The sequence below is a fragment of the Anomalospiza imberbis genome, chromosome Z (genome assembly GCF_031753505.1).
Source record: "Anomalospiza imberbis isolate Cuckoo-Finch-1a 21T00152 chromosome Z, ASM3175350v1, whole genome shotgun sequence".
In the NCBI taxonomy this organism is placed as follows: Eukaryota; Metazoa; Chordata; class Aves; order Passeriformes; family Viduidae; genus Anomalospiza; species Anomalospiza imberbis.
The window spans coordinates 54,462,437-54,481,622 of record NC_089721.1 but is presented as its reverse complement, the minus strand read 5'-3'; the positions used below and the strand labels follow the sequence as shown (position 1 = coordinate 54,481,622).

The following is a 19,186-nucleotide window of genomic DNA, read 5'->3' as shown; positions in this document are numbered from 1 at the left end:
TTTAAATTCATGAAACAGTGCGTCAAGGACAAAATGAGGTAGCGTATACAGCAAAGTGTTAATTTTTGAAGTATGGAGAGGTTAAAAATTTGAAAAATTTGTTTTAGTTACCTGCTTTGTTCCTGGTGGAACAAAGGGCTCCTCCAGGGCTCTGAAGCTTCACATTTAACTACTTAAGTCATTCCTAGAAAGTACTTTCTGCTACAATTAACGTGCAAGTTTTAGTCTTAGTGCCTGTGAGGCTGTGCATAAGTATCAGGATTTCTAGCATCATAAATTGCACAGGAAGTCTTGTCAAAGCTGATTCCTTTAAATGGAATTGAGCACAGCACTCTTATTGTGACAAAGTCAGGTATCTCCTGTGTCTCTGCATTTGGATTTTAATGGATTGTACATACTGTATTTGTCGTGTGTCAAATAAATTTGACTCTTAGTTCCTGGAATCTGTTTCAAATTGAGATGGAGTATTTTCTCCTTTTTTTAAGTCCTTCTCTTGATTGACTTATGCTGTGAAATTCATCCTACCCAAGCCAGTGTACATTGCAAAGTGCTTTCCCTGTAAGAAAGAGTACTTTCAATATTTTAAACAAAATTATCTACTTCTATACCAGTATGATAATACTGTGTATAAAGTGCAATTTGCAGCAATTGCAAATGTTCAGATGTGGTGACCTGTTACTTGCCATGGTTTTGCTGAGAGGGAGAAGAAAACATTGAAGCAAAAGTGCACAAAGCTCATCAGGTCATAACCCACATCTAAATAAGTCTTTTGTTTGCAGATTTTGACCTAAGCAAAGTCTTTCAAGGGATATACCAAAAAGGCAATATAGAGGCTTCTTCCACTACTGTCTGTTCACTTGTCTACCACTATCAAAAAAGCATAAATATTGTAGTGAGAGGGGGTGAGATTGTTTTTCCGCTCCCTCTTTGGCTCAGTCCTGTCCATCTGACTTCTATGCTCTCTGTGGTAAATCAGGTTCCTCAGATCATTTCACAATTACTTCGGGGAAGAACCCTCTCTGCCCTCTGCAGTTGTGCTCTCGCTCCCTCCCACATTCTCTGTTTCTTCAGCCTCACCGGGGTCCAGAAGCACTTCAGATTCTGGTAACACTCAAGCAAAGACCATGGACAATGAGAAAGATATTGTGGAAAAATCACTGTGATGAAAAGGGTTCAAAAGCCCATTCAACTTGGAGAAGAATTACAGCATGTAGGCTGCAGAACATATAGATATTTTATTATAAGCTTATTATACCTGCAAAGTACTCGGCAGCCAGAATGTTTGGTTGACTTACAAATTTGATCTTACAAGTAGCCATGTTTTCTTCTACAGCCTAAAATCTGCTGCAGATAGCCCAAATTTCTCAACCTGAAACAATGCTGACTGCATAGTGGAGTGTGATCCGGACCCTAGGGAATGAGAAGGCAGAAGCACAGATCAATTTCATCAAACAGGAAACATTTTTACTTTTTTTTTTCACTTTGTTGGTGATTTGGTAAAAACAGAATCGGGACTCTGCATAGAAATGGAAATATCTTCAGGCCAAAACCCTAGGGTTTAATTTGTAACCATGCAAAACAGAAAGAACAGCAACTCAGCACTTCCAGTGCAGATGTTTTAGTAGAACTAACACCTGAAGATAGTTTGAGAAGTAGATTTTTTTCCCTCGTCTGAAATTTATTGAATAGGAAATGTTTTAGTCAATAAGAGTAGGAAGAATGAATGGACCTTGGGGTTGGTGGGGAGTTGAGAAAGTGATGTTACAAAAGTGAGTATAATGTAGTTAAATATATGGTCTAAACTAATATGTGGTCTATTGCCATGTCTTATACATACAATTTAGACCTGACAGATTTGAAACAAAACCCAATAAAATTACACTAAATTACAGATTTTAACTAAAATTACAGATTTTAATCAATGTAAAGCATGGAGACAAGGCAAAAATCTACCATCTGTGTCAGTATGGGCAAATGTGCTGATTTGACACAGACCTGCACTTACTCTAACAGCTTAAGAACTGGCTCTTTCTTGGCCATTAACAAAATCTGCTGGGGGTTTTCTCCCCCAGCATCAAAAGAAACATACTGAACACCAAAAAAATTTTTTTCAAAAAAGAAAAAAAAAAAAAAAAAAAAAAAAAAAAAAAAAAAAAAAAAAAAAAAGCAGGGAGAGTGGAACTTTTGCCCCAAAAAAGGTCAAAGAAAGGATGTTCCTTTGTAAATGCTAGTAAGTATCCACGCAAAATTGCCATCTCCTTGTGGCATGTGGTTTGTTTCTCAAACAAAAATTCCAGAAAATAAAGTACAACAACTTTTCTACATTGAGGCTACTAAGTACTGCATGTCTTTTTTCCAAAGATTATTACCATTAACTCCAACCTGTTTGTTGGTTAGTACTTCACAGATTATTTGAGAGTATAGCATTGCTCTTATTATTGTCAGGCTCCATGTCAGCTCCAGTTTTTGGTTTTATGGCAGAAAAGTGCTTGCTACATTCTCACTGTGTCCCCCTAGAACAACTCATATCTGGAAATACATATAGATGGTATGAAAAATTGTGTAGAGATAGAGGCAGTATTATAGTGGAACAAGAAGCACCTACCTGATGGGCTGGGAATACCCTAAGTCACATAAATTTAAAGACCTATTTCTGAGTTTTATGCCTGTATAAAAATATCTGGAGCTCTGGAAGACAACACTGACCTGTTATGGTGTTTTCTCTTTCCATACCTCATTCCACACATTGCTCTCCTGCTGACTTCAGAACATGCCATGAAGCCTGTACAGGCATGGGAATGCCAGTCTGCTAAAGCCTGCTGCAATAACTTTAGCATCTTAGGAGTCAAGACCAGTCCATCTGACATCAGCAACATTGTGTATGCTCACTTTGGAGAATCCAGTCAGATGAGGAGATGCTCTAGAAACTTTAAATGCAGTAGATAACTAGTCTGAATCTTCTGCATCTCTTATCCCTGTGACACAGTGGTGCCTTGAATCTCAAGAAAGAACGTATGGAAGAGGGACTTTCTTGCAGGAGTATGAAATACTGCAAAAGTCAGTCAAGTAACTCAGTTCACAGGACTAAGGTTTTCTAATACAAGGAGGAAAGTGGGAGGCCAAGTAGCCTTGTTCTGAGGAGTCATGGTATCAGCACAGGATGTAAGTAGTGCTTGCCAAGCATCATAGTCATATACCAGAAGACTTACATGTTGTTAAGCTGGTGTTTCTGTTGGACTTGCATTCTTTTCTGTCTCACAGAGGCCTTAGTATATACATACTAATGCCTAAATGTATTCTGATCTTTTAGGCCTATTTCTATTGTCACCTTTCAAAGAATATCACATGAAATGCAAATGTTCCCCTCATTTTAGAACCTAAACTTTTGTATCTAAATATGCTGTCACTTACAAATCCCTTAATTTGAGTTCTTATGTCATTGTGAATTGTAGAGGAGTAAATCACATATATAAATTTTGGTCTCATTTCTGAATGGAAATTCAAAGTGCCTTATGAAATGCAACACCTTTTTTAAGACATGGCACTTCTGTGAGCACCCATATTCTTTCTGGTTGGCCAAAAACACTAAAAAATTGTCCCAGTGGCAGCACAGGGGTTCTGACTTGGTCATGGCACAAAGTTTTCCTTAATTGCTTGATTTCACCAGTGAGAGTAGCCAAGCTGCATTTATGCGTGGCTTTTTAAGTGGACCAGTAGCTCACCTTGTGCTCACAGTCCAAACCCCTGAGAACAGAAGTTGCGTGATCAAAATTTGGATTGAAAAGGATCTCACTTGCCTCAGACACTGAGGGACCCTCTGCCAGTATCTGTTTAGTGTAACAGCAGCTAAGGGTTCCCTTCATGCCTACCTTTTTCACTACTTAGCAGTGATACTCCTTTTCAATACTCACAGAATCATATAACTGTTGATGTTGGAAATGACCACTAAAATCATTGGTTCTGACCATTAACTTAACACTGCCAAGTCCACCACTCAACCACGTCCCTAAGTACCATTCCTACGCATCTAGTAATACCTCCAGGTTTGATGACTCCACTTTTCTGGACAGTCTCTTCCAGTCTTTGACTTTCTTGACCTTTTGGTGAAGAAATTTTTACTAGTATCCAGAATCTTCCCTGGTGCAATTTGGGGCCATTTCCTTTCATCCTATAACTTGCTACTTAGAAGAGGCTGAATTCCACCTGGCTACACCCTCCTTTCGGGGGTTGTAGAGAGCAATAATGCTTCCCTCCGCCCGAGCCTCCTTTTCTCCAGGCCAAACATCCCCAGCTCCCTGAGCTACTTGTGCTCTAGAACCTTTTCCATCTTTGCTACCCTTCTTTGCTCATGCTTCAGTGCCTTAGTGTCTTTCTTGTAGTGAAGGGCCCAAAACTCACCCATGATAATGGCTCTCCTAGCCTAAGTGCCAGAGGAGTTTAGCCTAGAAGCAGTAATAAGCTAGACTGTGGCGCCAAGAGCACAGTTTGTATGGCCCTCAATTCCAGCTAAAAAAATGAGGTGTCTTGCTTTGCCCACCTCCAGGATACTGCTGTCTTCACTCTCCTGGTAGTGCTTCAACATTAACAGCATTTTATCAGCAACTGCCTGGGCACCTTCCCCTCTGTCACAGACAAAAAGGCAACTTTACACTCTGAGAGCCTGTGAGAAGGCCCTTATTGCCTTCTTGTTCCCCTGCTTCTTTTTACCTACCTATCATTCCAGATGGAGGTGATGGATTACAGCTGTGACTTGTCTGGTTTTTGCCTCAAGGCTGTAGCACAGGCAAGTATTAATGGTAGTAGGTTCAAGGTCTATGACTGTGGTGTTTCACAAAGCTGTCTGTAACAACTTGAATTTCACTCCCAGAGATGTTAGAGATTAATTTATTCTCATTATTTTAAGGTAATTTTTGGGAGGCCTTCTACATTGAAATAGAAAGTGCAGTGCCTCATGCATTCATAATCAGAGAGGTAGTTTATAAAATGTCACTTACACCCTCACTGGTTCACAGTCTGCAAAAGTACAAGAAACTAGCTAAGAATTTGGCTCCATCTCAGGAAAAACTGTGATGTTTTGAGATAGCATGAATTATGTTGTGAAGCTAAGTATTTGGAATCAAGTGCTATTTAGAAATAGATTTTTTTAGCTAAAACTCTGTGATTTGATAATTTTAAGTCTTGAGTCCATTGAGCAGTGATTTAATAATTTTTGCCACTTAACTTTTTTTTCCTTTTTGCTTCAGATTGCTGTTATAAGTGTTCCCTCCTTCTTATTCTCCATCTCTGAAGATGTGTATGGTCTTGTTTATGGCAAAGAGCTTAGAAAGAGAGCATGTATTTAAAGGAGAAGGTAGGACCTTCACTGCCCTTTAGAAAGAGAACAAGTGATTCTGCCTTTTTAAGGTGGAAAAATTACCTTTGAAGCAGAGAAGAGGATGGAAAAGTGGGACACAGAGCACAGATTCACTTAAATGTGCAGAGAGGTCGAGTACCTGATCATTCCTGAGACAACCTCACTCTGGTATTTCCCTGCTCCCTTTCTGGCAGCTGCCACATGGTGTTTCATTCTAGTTTAATCAATGCCCTTCAGTAAAGTCCTTGGATCTTACAGGTGCTACTTTAGCACTTTTTATCAATACTGATAGCAAAATAGGGGCCTTAGAAATGTAGGACTCACTGTCCTGGGATTCCTTCTTTATGGGAGAATTCCTGCATTGCAGAAAATTAGGTCATTGAAGAGTGACTATCTAATGGGGGATGAAAAGCATGGTTCAGAAATGTTTTAAATGGCAGTTTTTCAGAGAAGGAAGCTGTGTTAGACTGAGGCCTGAGGCTGTGTATTTTGTTAAGGTACTGCAACATAATCATTTTTATTTCATCCCTTCTACTTTGCAGCAGTAATATTCATTTTATTGGCAGCCACAAGACTTAGTATTTAAAAATCCTTTCTTCAGTTCAGTTCTGAAATGACCCTCTTCCTGCAGTAGATACTGCTTTAGCAAGGGTCAGATCTGTTCTTAAACATCTTTTATATCTTGCAAAGGAATGAAGTGGGTGGGTTTATAGGGGACAAGGACAAATGGGGAAAATGAAGTGAGAAGCAGTCAGTTTTCCAAAAGTTTCTTGAGCAAGCAGCTGTTAGTAGTGAACATACTGACTTAGTGGTTACCTCAGTCCTCTGGCTTTCCATAACAAGATTTTATTTTGATATACATATTTGGATAATATTAAAAGAATTCAGGGAATCCTGTCAGTTTCCATAAGGGTTTTGCTTGAGGAATGGGGTATGGGATTTATGGCATTTTTCACAGTAAATCAGGAGTATCAGTAGTGATTCCAGTAATTAAGTAGAAACTATAACATCAAGATTACAACAGTTTACTGAACTCTATGCAGGGATAGTTGGGCTAGTTTCACAATATGTAAAAAAATAATTGGCAAAACCAACACTTTTTATGGCCTGATTACTGGCCTGAGCTATTGCATGTCCTCCAGCCGTCTTAAGTTAACCAAAAACTCTGTTTCCTACCCTGGGCTGCTAAGTAAATAAACATGGAAATAGTGACATATGTTCTCCATCTGCATAGTCATGTGCTATATCTTCAGTGCTCAGAAATGTTACTTAATAGGAGTATAATCACTGTTGTTGAAAAGTATATTTAATGATAAAAATAAGGGATGTGGAAAAGAGGCCAAGTTTGGCACCTAATGCAGTAGTGACAGTTTATTGAGCGTCTGGCAGAAATAGGTCCTCTTTCCTGTTTATAATAACTTTTACTTGCTGCATTCTCCATCTGTGATTGAGCACTGGAACTACTCTGATCTGCAGAGAAAGGAGGCAGAAATAGGTGTCTGGTTTTTTTGTTTGGGTTTTTTTTTTTTACTCCAGGATCATATGCACCAGAAGCTGTTGGGAGTGGGTGTTGGAAGCAACAGAAGAAAAGGAGTATTTCACGTTAGGCTAGCAAAATTATTCAGGAACATACAGGACTCTGTTAATATTTGCCAGAGAGAAAATTCACAATTTTTGTATCAATGAGAATGAGAAAATCTGAGAATGTAGAGTCCTGGATTCCCTACACAACTAGCTTCTCTCAGGAAAGCCAGTTTACTCATTGAGTTTGAGCTGAGAGTAATTTTTGGTTACTATTAAGTCCCAAGAATCACTGGTTACTATTTGGTTACTATTAAGTCCCAAGAATCACTGAACACAAAACTGTTCATGTTGCTGAGTTGGTGAACATAGTGGAAATGGATCTTGAGCCACCAGGCACGTTCTTCACTGCAGTAGCCTATTAGTGTGAAGATTGGGGTGCATGCTTTGTCAGTTTCTAAACCCGTCTCCCTTATTTTGTTAAACTGAGCAATCCCAGGAGAAGGTGATGTGTTGAGTTAGCTGTAACATGAGACTCCTGCTCTCTGCTTCTGGAAGAAAGTGCAGACTGTGCTGAGCAAGTGCTGGCTGGATTGTGGTAATTTCAGTGAATCCCAGGGGTCGCAGGCAGTGGAGATTCTCACTTCTGTCCAGATTCCTCTGGGTGTAGCACATTAGTTATTAAAGAATGAGTTTTTTCATCCCAGCTCAGATTCCTCTCCTGCCAAGTTGTCCCTCTTTCAAGCTGTGGATAAAGCTGTGGATAAAGGAAGTCTATTGCTTGTTTCCCAGTGTGTACCTCTAGCTAACACAGCAGTTAGCTGAGCAGCATAGACTGCAGCCCAGTGGAGCTTTTCAGCTCTTCCGTATGTAACAGCCATCACTTGGGATCTGACCTAGGGATAATTTTAGCCCTTTAGGCACCTAGTTGCTGATTATTAGTCCTTCCTGTTAGGGAGGCAGGTGATGGGTTGGTGCAAATGTGTTCTTTTCTTGTCCTTCCCTTTTCCTTCTTGACCCAGAACCCTTTGTGAAAGGGTGAAAGTACAAGTAGAGCTATTTGATACATGGTAAAATGGTTAGACCAGGCCTAGAGAACCCTGGGCTGCCAGTGCCTTCAGACAAGAGAGATACTTGATCTCTTAAGCAAGTATTTGCTCATCTATGTGTAGCACAAATGAAACAAAATGTTTGGATTCTCTTTAATAGAATTTTCTTTACATCACTCAGTCCATTTGTTGGGGTTTTTAAAATTTGCTATTATAAAAATGAATGTGCAACTTCACAGCAATGATACCAAAATGGCAAACAAGTGCAGTTAGTACAGGATGGCGAAGCTCTTTTTCAGTGTTTATATATCTAAATAGCAGTATGCTCTCCAGGGCACTTAGGGCAGTACTATTTAGAGTAGCGTGTGCTATCACATCAGAAGTGATCAAGGTTTGCTGAGGAATGTGTGTCTGTGATTATGACAAAGACCATGTCCAGAGAAGCCTTCTGTATAGCAGTGCTGCTCTGAGCAAAGCATTTTCAGAATTTATTGTATTTCCCCTTTTGTATAAGGGTCTCATTCCACATGAAGTTTTAGACAAAAAAACCCTTCACTTGCATGTAAATAAATTCATAAATAATCCACATTTGTTTAGCAAACTTAACAATATTAACTGAGTTAATTTCACAGGAAGAATTGTTTGTAGTTTTGAAGTTAGTTTTGCACTTTTGGCATGATAACTTCTAGAAACACATGGGGGCATGAAGACATAAATCAGTATTCAAGTTCTAAAAATCAGAAGTGCTGGTATGAACTGATATCTGTAGCTTATAGGCATGTATATGTTTGGGTATCTTCTCCAATGTATCACCCAGGCTGTATTTTATGTCCATGCAAACAGCAAACCTGTAACTGTCTAAAATGCACTGAGACTTAAACCCAAAAAGCTTCATTTCAATACCTGAATGTCACATCTGTAACTAGATATTGCACAAGTTGCCAGGATCTATCTTATGATTTTGTAGTTCAAATGAAGCATAGGTAGACTTCCTTTAAAGTTACAGTGCATGGAATCAGGATTTTTTTTTTCTTATTCTAAAGTAAGCCACATGCTTTGAAACTAAAAAAGAAGTTACTTTCTGTAAAAGTATGTATAGTAATCTCTATCAGTAGTCTTTATTTTTATGATTGTAAAACATTTAAAATACATCTCACTGCCATGTGTCCTTGCAATGCAAGTGTGGTTCAAGTAAGAATCTGTTTAAGCCATTAACCTTGCTTTTAACATGTGATAGCTGACCTGCTTCTTAAAAAAAAGTTTTAAAAGTGGGCATAGGTGGATTTTATGTATATTCTCAATACTGCTGCTATGTCCAAGGAGGGTGTTTGTCATTCCGAGTCATTGCTTTGAAGTAATCCTGTGTGAATGTGCTAGCCCCAAGCCTACCCAGAGATGCTCAGCACAGCCAGACCTCCCTGTGGAGAAGGTTCTCATTGGCATGCTAACATTTACAAACTTTGATGCCTCCAGGGCTTATATTCTTCAAGCAGGCAGATTGTTCTCCACATTGTGGATGCTTGCAGTACCAGAATGAGATGCTTACCCAAGGACTGGATCTCCTTACAGGCAACATCTTCTGCCCGTGGGAGGGAATCCAAGATTCTCATTTTTATCAAGAAAACATTTTTTCTTCTGAAAGTTTGTTGTTACTGTTTGAAGTGCTTAAAAATCTGGGGCTAAATTATCTCAAAGTGTCATAGCGAATTCTGCAGACTACTTCGCAGTGGAACATTTCAATTTTGCTGTCTGTAACCTCAACTGTAAGGTTTGAATGAACCATCCCCTATGTATCATGTAAAGACAGCTAAACTTCTGAATTGTTTCAGCCTGCTGCCTTTGCCTGAGAGAAAATTTGTGGAGCTACTAAGGAGATGGAGGAAAATACATAAAATAGGAGCAGAGACATCTAGCTTGTTAAATTGCTAATCATGTTGCTTTAAGAAGGATGCTTAAAAAATATTGACAAAGTACAAATGGATGAGCAGGTTCAATGCCAGCTGAAATTAATGCAGAGCACATGCTGGGGATAATAGGAGATATTAAAGAGCAGGAGAACCTGCTAAGACTTAGAAATCCTTCTCTGATCCCTACACATAAAGGCAAGCTCAGGGTTTTCCTTTGCAGTCTTTATATAAGTCATACATGTCAAATGTTTAACTAAAGCCACTTCCTTGCCTATTTTTTTTGTAATCCTAGCATGCTCCTGCCTCATTTTTGTTTGTTTGTTTGTTGTTGTTTGTTGTTTTGTTTGGGATTTTTTTGTAGCATCATACATGTTGCAAATTGCAGAAAGGTGGATTACTGCATTTGCCAAAAGTTTAGAATTTTTTTCCTTATCTTTCTAAAGGCGTTTCATAATCACAATGTGGGCAACCTGACAAACCTACCATATAGAAGATCTTAAGAAAAACCATTTTCCTAGATAATAAAGGTGACAACAAAGTCTGTAATTCCTGGAAGTAATCTCTACAATAGAGACCCATCCTGTGGAAAGTCTTAGAGAAGCAAGCTTAAAGATCTTCGTGTGCTGGTCCAGTAAAATATACTTCAGAGGCCGTGATGGTCTGTAATCCTACTGGCCCAAGCTGAGAAGGGCTCGTAAGATGGTTGCAGCAAAAGCCGAGAGATGTCACTGTGAAATACATGGGGATGGCAGAGGTCTGGGGAGTTCCATGCAGCTGTGGCCTCCCGTGTGTTATTCACATTCTTCCATTGCAGAGGTCACTCACACTTTAAGTGTGCAGCAGCAGGAGAAGGGGTTTTGGAGGCAGGAGGCAGTTTGAGCAACACTGTATGCTAATACTGCAGGACATCCCAAGAAGTCTTTGACTGCTTGGTGTGGAATGGGATATCCATTTCCTACATGACACCATGGGCTTGTCTTTGTAAAGTGCATTTTATTTGGCAGGCTATTGTCAAAAGAAATTCATAATAGCCCCTTGCTCCTACTGCTGCTTCTAAGCAAGGGTGTGCTTGGCCCTTAGACAAATCTGATCATGCAGTACTTTGTCATCTTGAGAGATGAAGATATGAAAGTAGAAAGATGTAGCTTGATACTGTACTGTAATTTATCCACGTATCCTTAATTATTGAAGTTTAAATTCCCATTTAGTAAAATAAATAAGGTTTATAGTCAGATCTATTCGTGATGCCAAATTTAATACCTGACTAATGGCAAATACAGCTACCAGAGCACTTTTTTTACACACATGAATGTTACAGTGACACCTTTATTTTCCCAATATTGCCAAGGCATAGCAATAATCGGTGAAATAAAGGAGTAGAAGGGAGAACCCACAACTTCAAACTGCAGTTCTCCAAGGGGTTTCAGTTATGAATCTTCCACATAACTTCCAAGAAATTACTAGAAACACAAGGAATCATATGTCATGTGTTAGATCCACACAAATAAAAATCTCCATGTCCAGTATTTGGAGATTCTGTAACATATGGGTTCCATAATTTTTAGTGGGCACCAGGAAACCAAGTAAGAACAGGTATTCATGGCGTACTGTGATTCTGGGACAGATCTGTTGAGTATCTATCCATGCAATCAATGTCATAAAAATAATTACAGTATCATAAATGTGACTTGGTTAAATGGCAAACTAGGCTTTCTTTCCTCATTGAAGATGTTTGGAGGCTGAGTTATAAAGACTATTGGAGATTTACATCAGGGTGTCATTTCATTTAGGCTTTGCACTTTTGAGGAAAAATGAGAATTATAGCCTACAGTCATCAGAGTAGCTGTGTATCAACAGAACTCAGGGTGATGTAGAAGACAGCAGGATATTGCCTAGCTGATTCCTGCCATGTCCCACAAAAGATAAATCCTTAATCAGATCCTTCATTAGCATAAAGTGTGGAAAAAATGGTTCATTCCAGGGATTACTTAGTAAAGGTAGTTAGTGGGAGAAATTATGCATTGAAGAAAAATACAAAATCCCTGAAATTAATCTTTGAAATACATGGAGTTTGAGTTTCCTCTCTCTTAACACTGAGATAATTGAAGAATAATTCCATTTCAGTGACTTAGAGCACTAGACTAGTTGGAGAGGAAATTGAGTTTGCCTGCTCTCCCAGGATTTTGAAAGTTTTACATTTTTAAGGCAGAAATGTTTATCCTTAGAATTTGTACTTGTACACTTAGAGGAAGAATTGTGATCCTGTGTCACAGAGTAGAAGAACCTTTCATCCCATTATCTCCACCTGTTTAAGTCCAGACTGGAGTCTTTATGCCATTGTGGGGGTTCAGTGCTTGCTGGCTTAACTTTGCTGATGGCTTTAGTATTTGCCATTTTAAAAAAGCCAAACTGGATAATACATATTAATTGTTTAGTGAATCTCTGAAATAAACCTTTATTTTTGTTGTCACTTTTACATTATTAAATTCTTGTGAAGATTAAAATGTCAATTACAAAATAATTGTAGGAAGGCAGAATAAAATTCCTACTGAATTTAAAATGTTCTTTAATTTTTTAGCAGCCTTTTCTAACATTCCATATTCATTTTTTATCTTCAAACAACATCTTGACATATAGTTGTGCTGTCAGTATGGCTAGTTGACTGAAATGTCTGCCCTGTGGGTCTTTGTTTCTAGCAAACCCCTGTCATATTTCTTTTCTAATGATTTCTTTTTGCAACTTGAGTATAAGTAAGAAAATGAATTCCATTGGTGGCCCAACATGTCATCAAGCCCAGTAATGTTCAAAACCAGAAGAGATGTGCTCAATTTTCTTACAATTTTTCAGTTAGTTATGTACCTATGAGAACATATGTGAGGAGGAAAATGCATGAGGTATGCTGAAGTAATTAATGTAAATAAACATGTATTACTTCATTATCATTTCTGGTCAGAAAGTTATTGCACTGTCCTTACTATAGACAATAGAATATGCATGTGAATTGTTGATGAATATCTACCATTTTATGAAAGCAGGTTGTTGATGACAGCTTCAATATGGGCCATCATTGTGTGCTTGGGGAATTTGGGTCTTGTGCTCGTTTTAGTTTGCACACTAATCTCTGCTTCCAGATACCCTCTAATAAAGAGGAAATCCTCTAGTGTAGGTCAGTGTTCACCATTCTGGTCTCAAGAGGAGAATTCCATTAAACAAAAAGCATTTCCTTGCTCCTCCCCTCGCTTCTGGGCAGAGAACAACATGGTTCACATATATAGAAATTCACATCTTTTGTCGAGGAAATCATGTATGCAATGTGCATCTGAGTTTCCTCTCTCTTTAAGGGCTGATACTGTTAAAATTATTTTCCAATTTTTAAATTCTTGCCTCTTTTTATCATTCTTGACAGTGCTAAATTGGTGCTTATTTACACTGGATTTATTCATACGCTGTTTTCAGGCTTTTTACACCCTGACATTACTGGAAAGGGAAACCAAACCTTGAAAAAAATTTAATTGATTTTACAAATTAGGACCAAAGAATATGATCTTTCCCTGTAGTCATTTTTTTGCTGGTACAGAGTTGGTTAATGCATACAGGTGACTAGAATGAAATTTGGCACTGCTTGATCCTAGAAGATTCCTGACAGTATGATCAGTCGTGGATTGAACCATATATGTTCTTCAGATATGCTTGCCCCTCAAACTCTGCCCTAGCTTTGAATCCACCACTGAGTGTAGACTTGGGCCATGCTGTAGTGCTGGCTAGGATGGGTCTGCAATCTACCTGGGTCAAATGTGGCCAGTCTAGAGCAGATGGCCATGCCTCTGCTCATCCACAGCTGATTTTGGATGATTTTAATGTGAGCTGTGGCCAGACTAACCTCTGTGACTTTATGGAAATGATGAAAATGCACGGTGTGCTTATGCTCTATTCTTAAATCATCTCTTTGACATCTCAGGATAGGCTGTGTGATCTCATGCACTTAGAAATATCTCTGTAAGGCAGTGCTTTCTGGCAAAGGTTCTGAATGAAACCTATGTGGAGTTTTGTAGTTTGAATATGTCTAGGGCATATGTGGGATCAATGAGCAGGGATTCAGACATGTGAAAAAAATTCCACATAAAATACCAAGTTAGGATATAGTTCAAGTTCCTGTAAAGACAGTGATAAGCATTTGAAGCATACAAAAAGAATGAGGACATTTGGGAAAACATTTTTTTCTCAGTGGAGACATTAATAACCATCTTAACAGTGTTATTTACCTCCTGCTGCTTGACTGGAAAGAGCAAATTGTAAGTGTGATTTCAGAATTAATAATTTTTTTTCAAAGCAAGACTGATTCAAAGCTCTAAGCAAATTACTGGGTTTATTGTTAAAAATGCTCACATCATAGAATGGGTAATTGCTTCTATTCCATAGTTCTCAAAACAGAAAGAGAAAATTGCTGCTGTTTTTTTTTTTTTTATTTTAGGTGAGGTTGAAAGGAAGAGAGAAATTAGATTGAGGGCTTGTTGGTTTATAGGGGGGACTTTTTGGAATTAAACACCTAGTTTAGATGTCATTTTATATGCCATACATGGAAAATAAGAGGCTAATTTACTTCAATTGGCATATGGAGGGCAGCTCTGTCACAGAGCAGGTCCCCTGTGATGCTTAATTTTCACTCTTTCCTGTCTCCTCTTGGATGCACTTCATCACTTTGTGCTGGATACAGTTTTAAAAAGGATGCACAGAGACCTTCACAAAGTGCCAGATGGAAATATTTCAGAGATTTCAGAGCAGTGCCTCTGATACTTCGATCATCTAAAGTAGGAGAGAATATTTTGAAGGCATGTGATGTTGAAGAGGGGAATTTCTGCACAGAAGAAAGGAAAAAAGCAGTAGTATTCCAAGATGATTGTCTTGGATGGGAAGAACAGGTGAATTATATAAAAGGGACTTTTTTTCCCAATACTTTTCTGAAAATCCCAAAACAAAAATTTTAAAATCCCATCTCTAAATATGATTGGATTTTTCTGCCCTATTTCCTTCCTGAACTGCTTTGTTTTGTATTTATATCTTTAATTAATAGGCATTGTTATTGTCTCTTTTAAAGTGCGCTTAAAATAAAAATTCATTAATCCAATTTCAGCACCCAAAACTGCCTCTTAACGGGAAGCCACTCAGTTGATTTCTTAAAAAAAGCCACGCAAAGTTTTTTGAAAAACCAACAAAAACATTTTCTCTGGAAGCTATCCAAAAAATCATCCTCCTTCTGGAAAGTACCACCTGTTCATATTGGCTGATTTTTGGGGGGTATATTCCATAAAACTTGGCTTATGAAAGTCAAATCTCTCATGGCAGGTGAGCAAAAAGGAGAATGGATTTTCTTTTGCCTTTGTTTTTTGGTATTTTTTCCAGTTGCCTAGAAAGCAGTAGGTTTTCTTCAGTAAGACAAGAGGCAGAGTGTCTTAGCATCTAAGTCTCAGAACAGACCAAGTTGGTCTTATAGCTACCAAAAAGGAGGTTGATGCTGCCAAAATTTCTGAACTCCAGGAAATACAGCTCCACAGGAGAGACAAGCAAGTGTATAAAGAGGGAGTCACTTGAATGTGTTTATCGTTGTACAGTTCCGAGCTATCGTTGTACCATTCAGAGCTACTTCAAATGGTACAAATTGACTGAGGGGAGAATGAGAGAGCCTGACCTGCGGTCTGAAGGAGAAAATGTGGCCATTTTGTTTACAATCAAGTTAAAGGAGTGAGAGTTTTTTAGCCAGGTTTCAGTGTTTCTATTGCATCACCTTCTCAGAATATTTCCTGAACTTTTCATTAGCAGTTACACTTTTCAGCACAAATGTCTTTACATTCTGTTTCAAGTGGTAATCTGGTCAATCAAAATTTCACTTTAGCAGCAGTTGCTACATTGTCCTGATGATTAGTCACTCCCTTAATTCACACATCTTGTGAAAGAAACACAAATAATTACGGTGGTTTCCTGAAGATTAGAATTCAAGGCAGAGAGCAATAAGAACTCAAAGCTATCAAGCCCATCTGAAGTTCTCTGGTGAGAGATGCCTTTCCCTTATGCATTTTCCCTGCCTTAGAAAATGTTACCTGAATGTTTCTACAGCCTGTGTGTGTAGGTGCCCAGAGTTAAAAATATGAAATGCAATATAAATGAGTGCAAAGGCTTCAAGCAGTAACTGCTTTGATTAATTCCTTCTTTGTTTGTGCCTCTCGCATTTTAGCACATCCAGTATATAGATCACATATATCATATGACCATAATGTGTAAATCAAAAGCAGGGGGCTTTGCTGGCTTGTATTAGCTTTTTATTATGAATCTGTATGCATTAAACATCTTGTAGTTTTGAATGGCAAGGATTAAGTCTGAACTAATTTTTTACACTTCTGAATCAAGAAGGTCTTCATAAGATCTGCACGGGTTTTGTCAGTGAAAATCTGGTGCATTTTCTGGCACTGTGTTTCTTTTCAAGATGATTAATTATGGACTTAATGTCAGTCCCCAGACAGTCGCTGTAGATAACTCCACCAAGTCTGGTAGGCATTAGTTCAAACCCGTTAAGAGCTCTGAAGTAGTTCAAGTGGAGAATGCTCCTGCCCTAAGTGACACTGAATATATAAATGAATAATGTAGAAAGAGTAAAGCAACACACCTGAAAAAATATGCTAGGTGAAAGGTGAATGTCCTGAATTCCTTTCTGTTTTCTTTTGCTGAAAGCTTGTCCACCAGGAACGTACAAACCTGAAGGTTCACCAGGTGGAATCAGCACTTGCATCTCATGTCCTGATGAGAATCATACTTCTCCACCAGGAAGTACCTCCCTTGAGGATTGCACATGCCGAGAGGGATATCGTGCTGTAGGACAAACCTGTGAAGGTAAGTCTTTCCATCCAGGAACAGAATACCCCTGGAATTAACAATGCAGTGCTGGGACAATTTTTTAATGTGGTTTTGCACTTTGAGGGACATGTCAAATGCAATGCAAGATTTTCTCTGTCATTCCAAACCAGCAAAAATGCCAAGGTACAAGCTGAGTTAGAAATTCTAAAAGATTGTTTTCCTTCAGTGGCCTATTGCACTCCAGTTAGTAACCACTTTGTTGTGGTTGTCTAATTATTTAGCTGTTCACTGCCCTGAACTGAAGCCCCCTGAAAATGGTCACTTTGTCCAGAATATCTGTAACAATTACTTTAATGCTGCCTGTGGAATCCGATGCAAAACAGGATTTGATCTCGTTGGAAGCAGCATTCGGCTTTGTCAACCAAATGGGCAGTGGTCTGGATCAGAGGCTACTTGCAGAGGTATGTGTTTGAAAAGTTTTTTCTGTTGTTCATTCTTGGCAGTGGTTTTCCTTACTCATTACATGGTCAGGTGTGCAGATGTGATCCTGTTAGCCCTGTGTGAAACAAAGTTCCAAAGGCTGGATGCCACCCCAACCACTCAGTTTCATTCCTTTCTAAAATGGAAGGAGGACTTTACAACGGAAAAAACAGAGCGAGATTTACTAGATGGAGAATATTTTGCAAGTGAATATACAAACTCCTTCCTTAGACCTCTCTTCACCTCTGTCTACCTAATTTCTATGATTTTTTGTATCTACACTGTATAAATCCAGTGAACCACCCAAGTATTTAAATAAGTAACAAGACCTTGCCATCTGACTGTTTTAGATCCTCCACCACATTCTCAGCCTAGAGGGTTGTTGGTGTTGGGAGACATTAGCCATGGAAGAATTCCATTTTGCTCTCTTACAATCTCTTCTTACTGAAAATAGGAAAGCCTGGGACTTGAGCAAGGTCTTCAGAAGAATTTGGAGTGGAATTTCAGTAGGGAATGACTGGCAATACCCTAGAAGTTCACTATGAAAGAATGTCAGCCAGAAATAAGGTGTGAAACAGAGGAGACACAAGAAAGAGCATCCTGAAAAAAGTTATTTCTGGATTTTCTGATAGGAACAGAGTTTTGTTTTGCTACAAGAAGACTGCCTGAGGCTGGGTTTTTGACGATTTAGAATGAAAACTGCAATCCCATGCCTGTATATCTGTCTGGTACATCTTCCAAAGAGAGAATAAAAAAATAAACCAGGTATAAGCCCTTATCTCCTCAAAAGCCACAAGATGTATTTCAGCATGTTTAATTTGACTTGAATGCCTTTGACATTAGTATGCTGCACTGGAAACTAGTAAATAAAAAGCCATCAGCTTATTCTGTACCTCTTGTCCTGGTCTTGTGTTCAGGGAAAAAGGCAGGACTGATCTTTGGCGGAATTAGCACTTTATGACAGTACAGCAAACACTAAGCCCTGAAAGAATCAGCAACTTATGGTTCTGAAAGGAGGAATCTGAGCTAGAGATCAGTCTCTCAGGACATTCTTTGTATAGCAGTTTACTTCAGCTTAGATTTATAGGAACTTTCTTCAAATAATCCCAGAAATCTTAGGTTTCCTTTTTAGCTTCCAGTGACAAGAGGAGAAGGTTTCAATAGAAATAAATTGCTGACAAGTACTATGAGGGTATCTTGAGTAGCAGGAATTGGAACTGTGGACTTTCCAGCAGTCAAAACTGCATGCTGCTTCAGGCAGGCTGGAGCACTGGGAAAGAGCACCCCCTGTTAAAGCTTCTGTCACACAGATGCCCTTTGTGCAAAAAAAATCTGGGAAAAGCTACAGTCAGCCACAAAAAAGGGATCCTTTATCTTCTCTTTCATGGAGAAGTGGAAGATTATAGTACTTGAAAATCTTGCTGGAGCATTTAAAGGAATTCGCCTATTTGGGGTGTGATCTTTCTTTAGCAGGGAATTTGGAAGTTGAGGGAAAAGTCTGCATTGAGATACTGTCTTGATATTGAGCTAATATCCTTTGAAGCATTTGTAGGATATTTTTTGGCTTTGTTTGTGCTGTTGTCCATCATACTGAAGACTTTCAATTAAAAAAAATAAAAAAAAAACCACTAAAAATCCCACTGTTACATGTGCTGGATCTGCTACTCTTGATTCACTCAGACTATGAAAGGGAGCAAGATCAAAGGCATGGTTTATAGCTGTCTTGTTAATCCCAAGAGTATTTTATCACATAAATTAGGAAGAGGAGAGGGAAGGAAAATCCCTTTCCGCTGCTTTGGATTTTGACATTAAATACTCCTCAGTTCTTTTGCTAGCTAAAATCTGCTGTGCTATTAGAAAGTGATTAATGCAGTCATATGTCATGTAATTAACAGTGACCCAGGGGAAAAAAAACTGTAAACCCCATATTTGATCCACAAAAAAATCATTAGGAGCAACCCCAGAGCAAGCAGAAGCAACTGTTATTGTTGCTGTTTTCACTGGCTTCTTGGAAATGTTTCTTGGTCATG

At 38.7% G+C, this 19,186-nt stretch overlaps 2 protein-coding genes across 2 annotated transcripts in view; one reads left to right on the top strand and one right to left on the bottom strand.

The window, feature by feature from the left end:
- The window catches only part of ECPAS (Ecm29 proteasome adaptor and scaffold), a 424,259-nt gene that overhangs the window by 165,750 nt on the left and 239,323 nt on the right, over positions 1–19,186 (bottom strand). The window lies entirely within an intron of this gene.
- Positions 1–19,186, top strand: part of SVEP1 (sushi, von Willebrand factor type A, EGF and pentraxin domain containing 1) — a 118,306-nt gene that overhangs the window by 21,873 nt on the left and 77,247 nt on the right. Inside the window, exons 4-5 of the mRNA XM_068176581.1 lie at positions 16,554–16,712; positions 16,958–17,137. Of these exons, the coding sequence (XP_068032682.1) occupies positions 16,554–16,712; positions 16,958–17,137 (339 nt within the window). The remainder of the gene's footprint in view (positions 1–16,553; positions 16,713–16,957; positions 17,138–19,186) is intronic.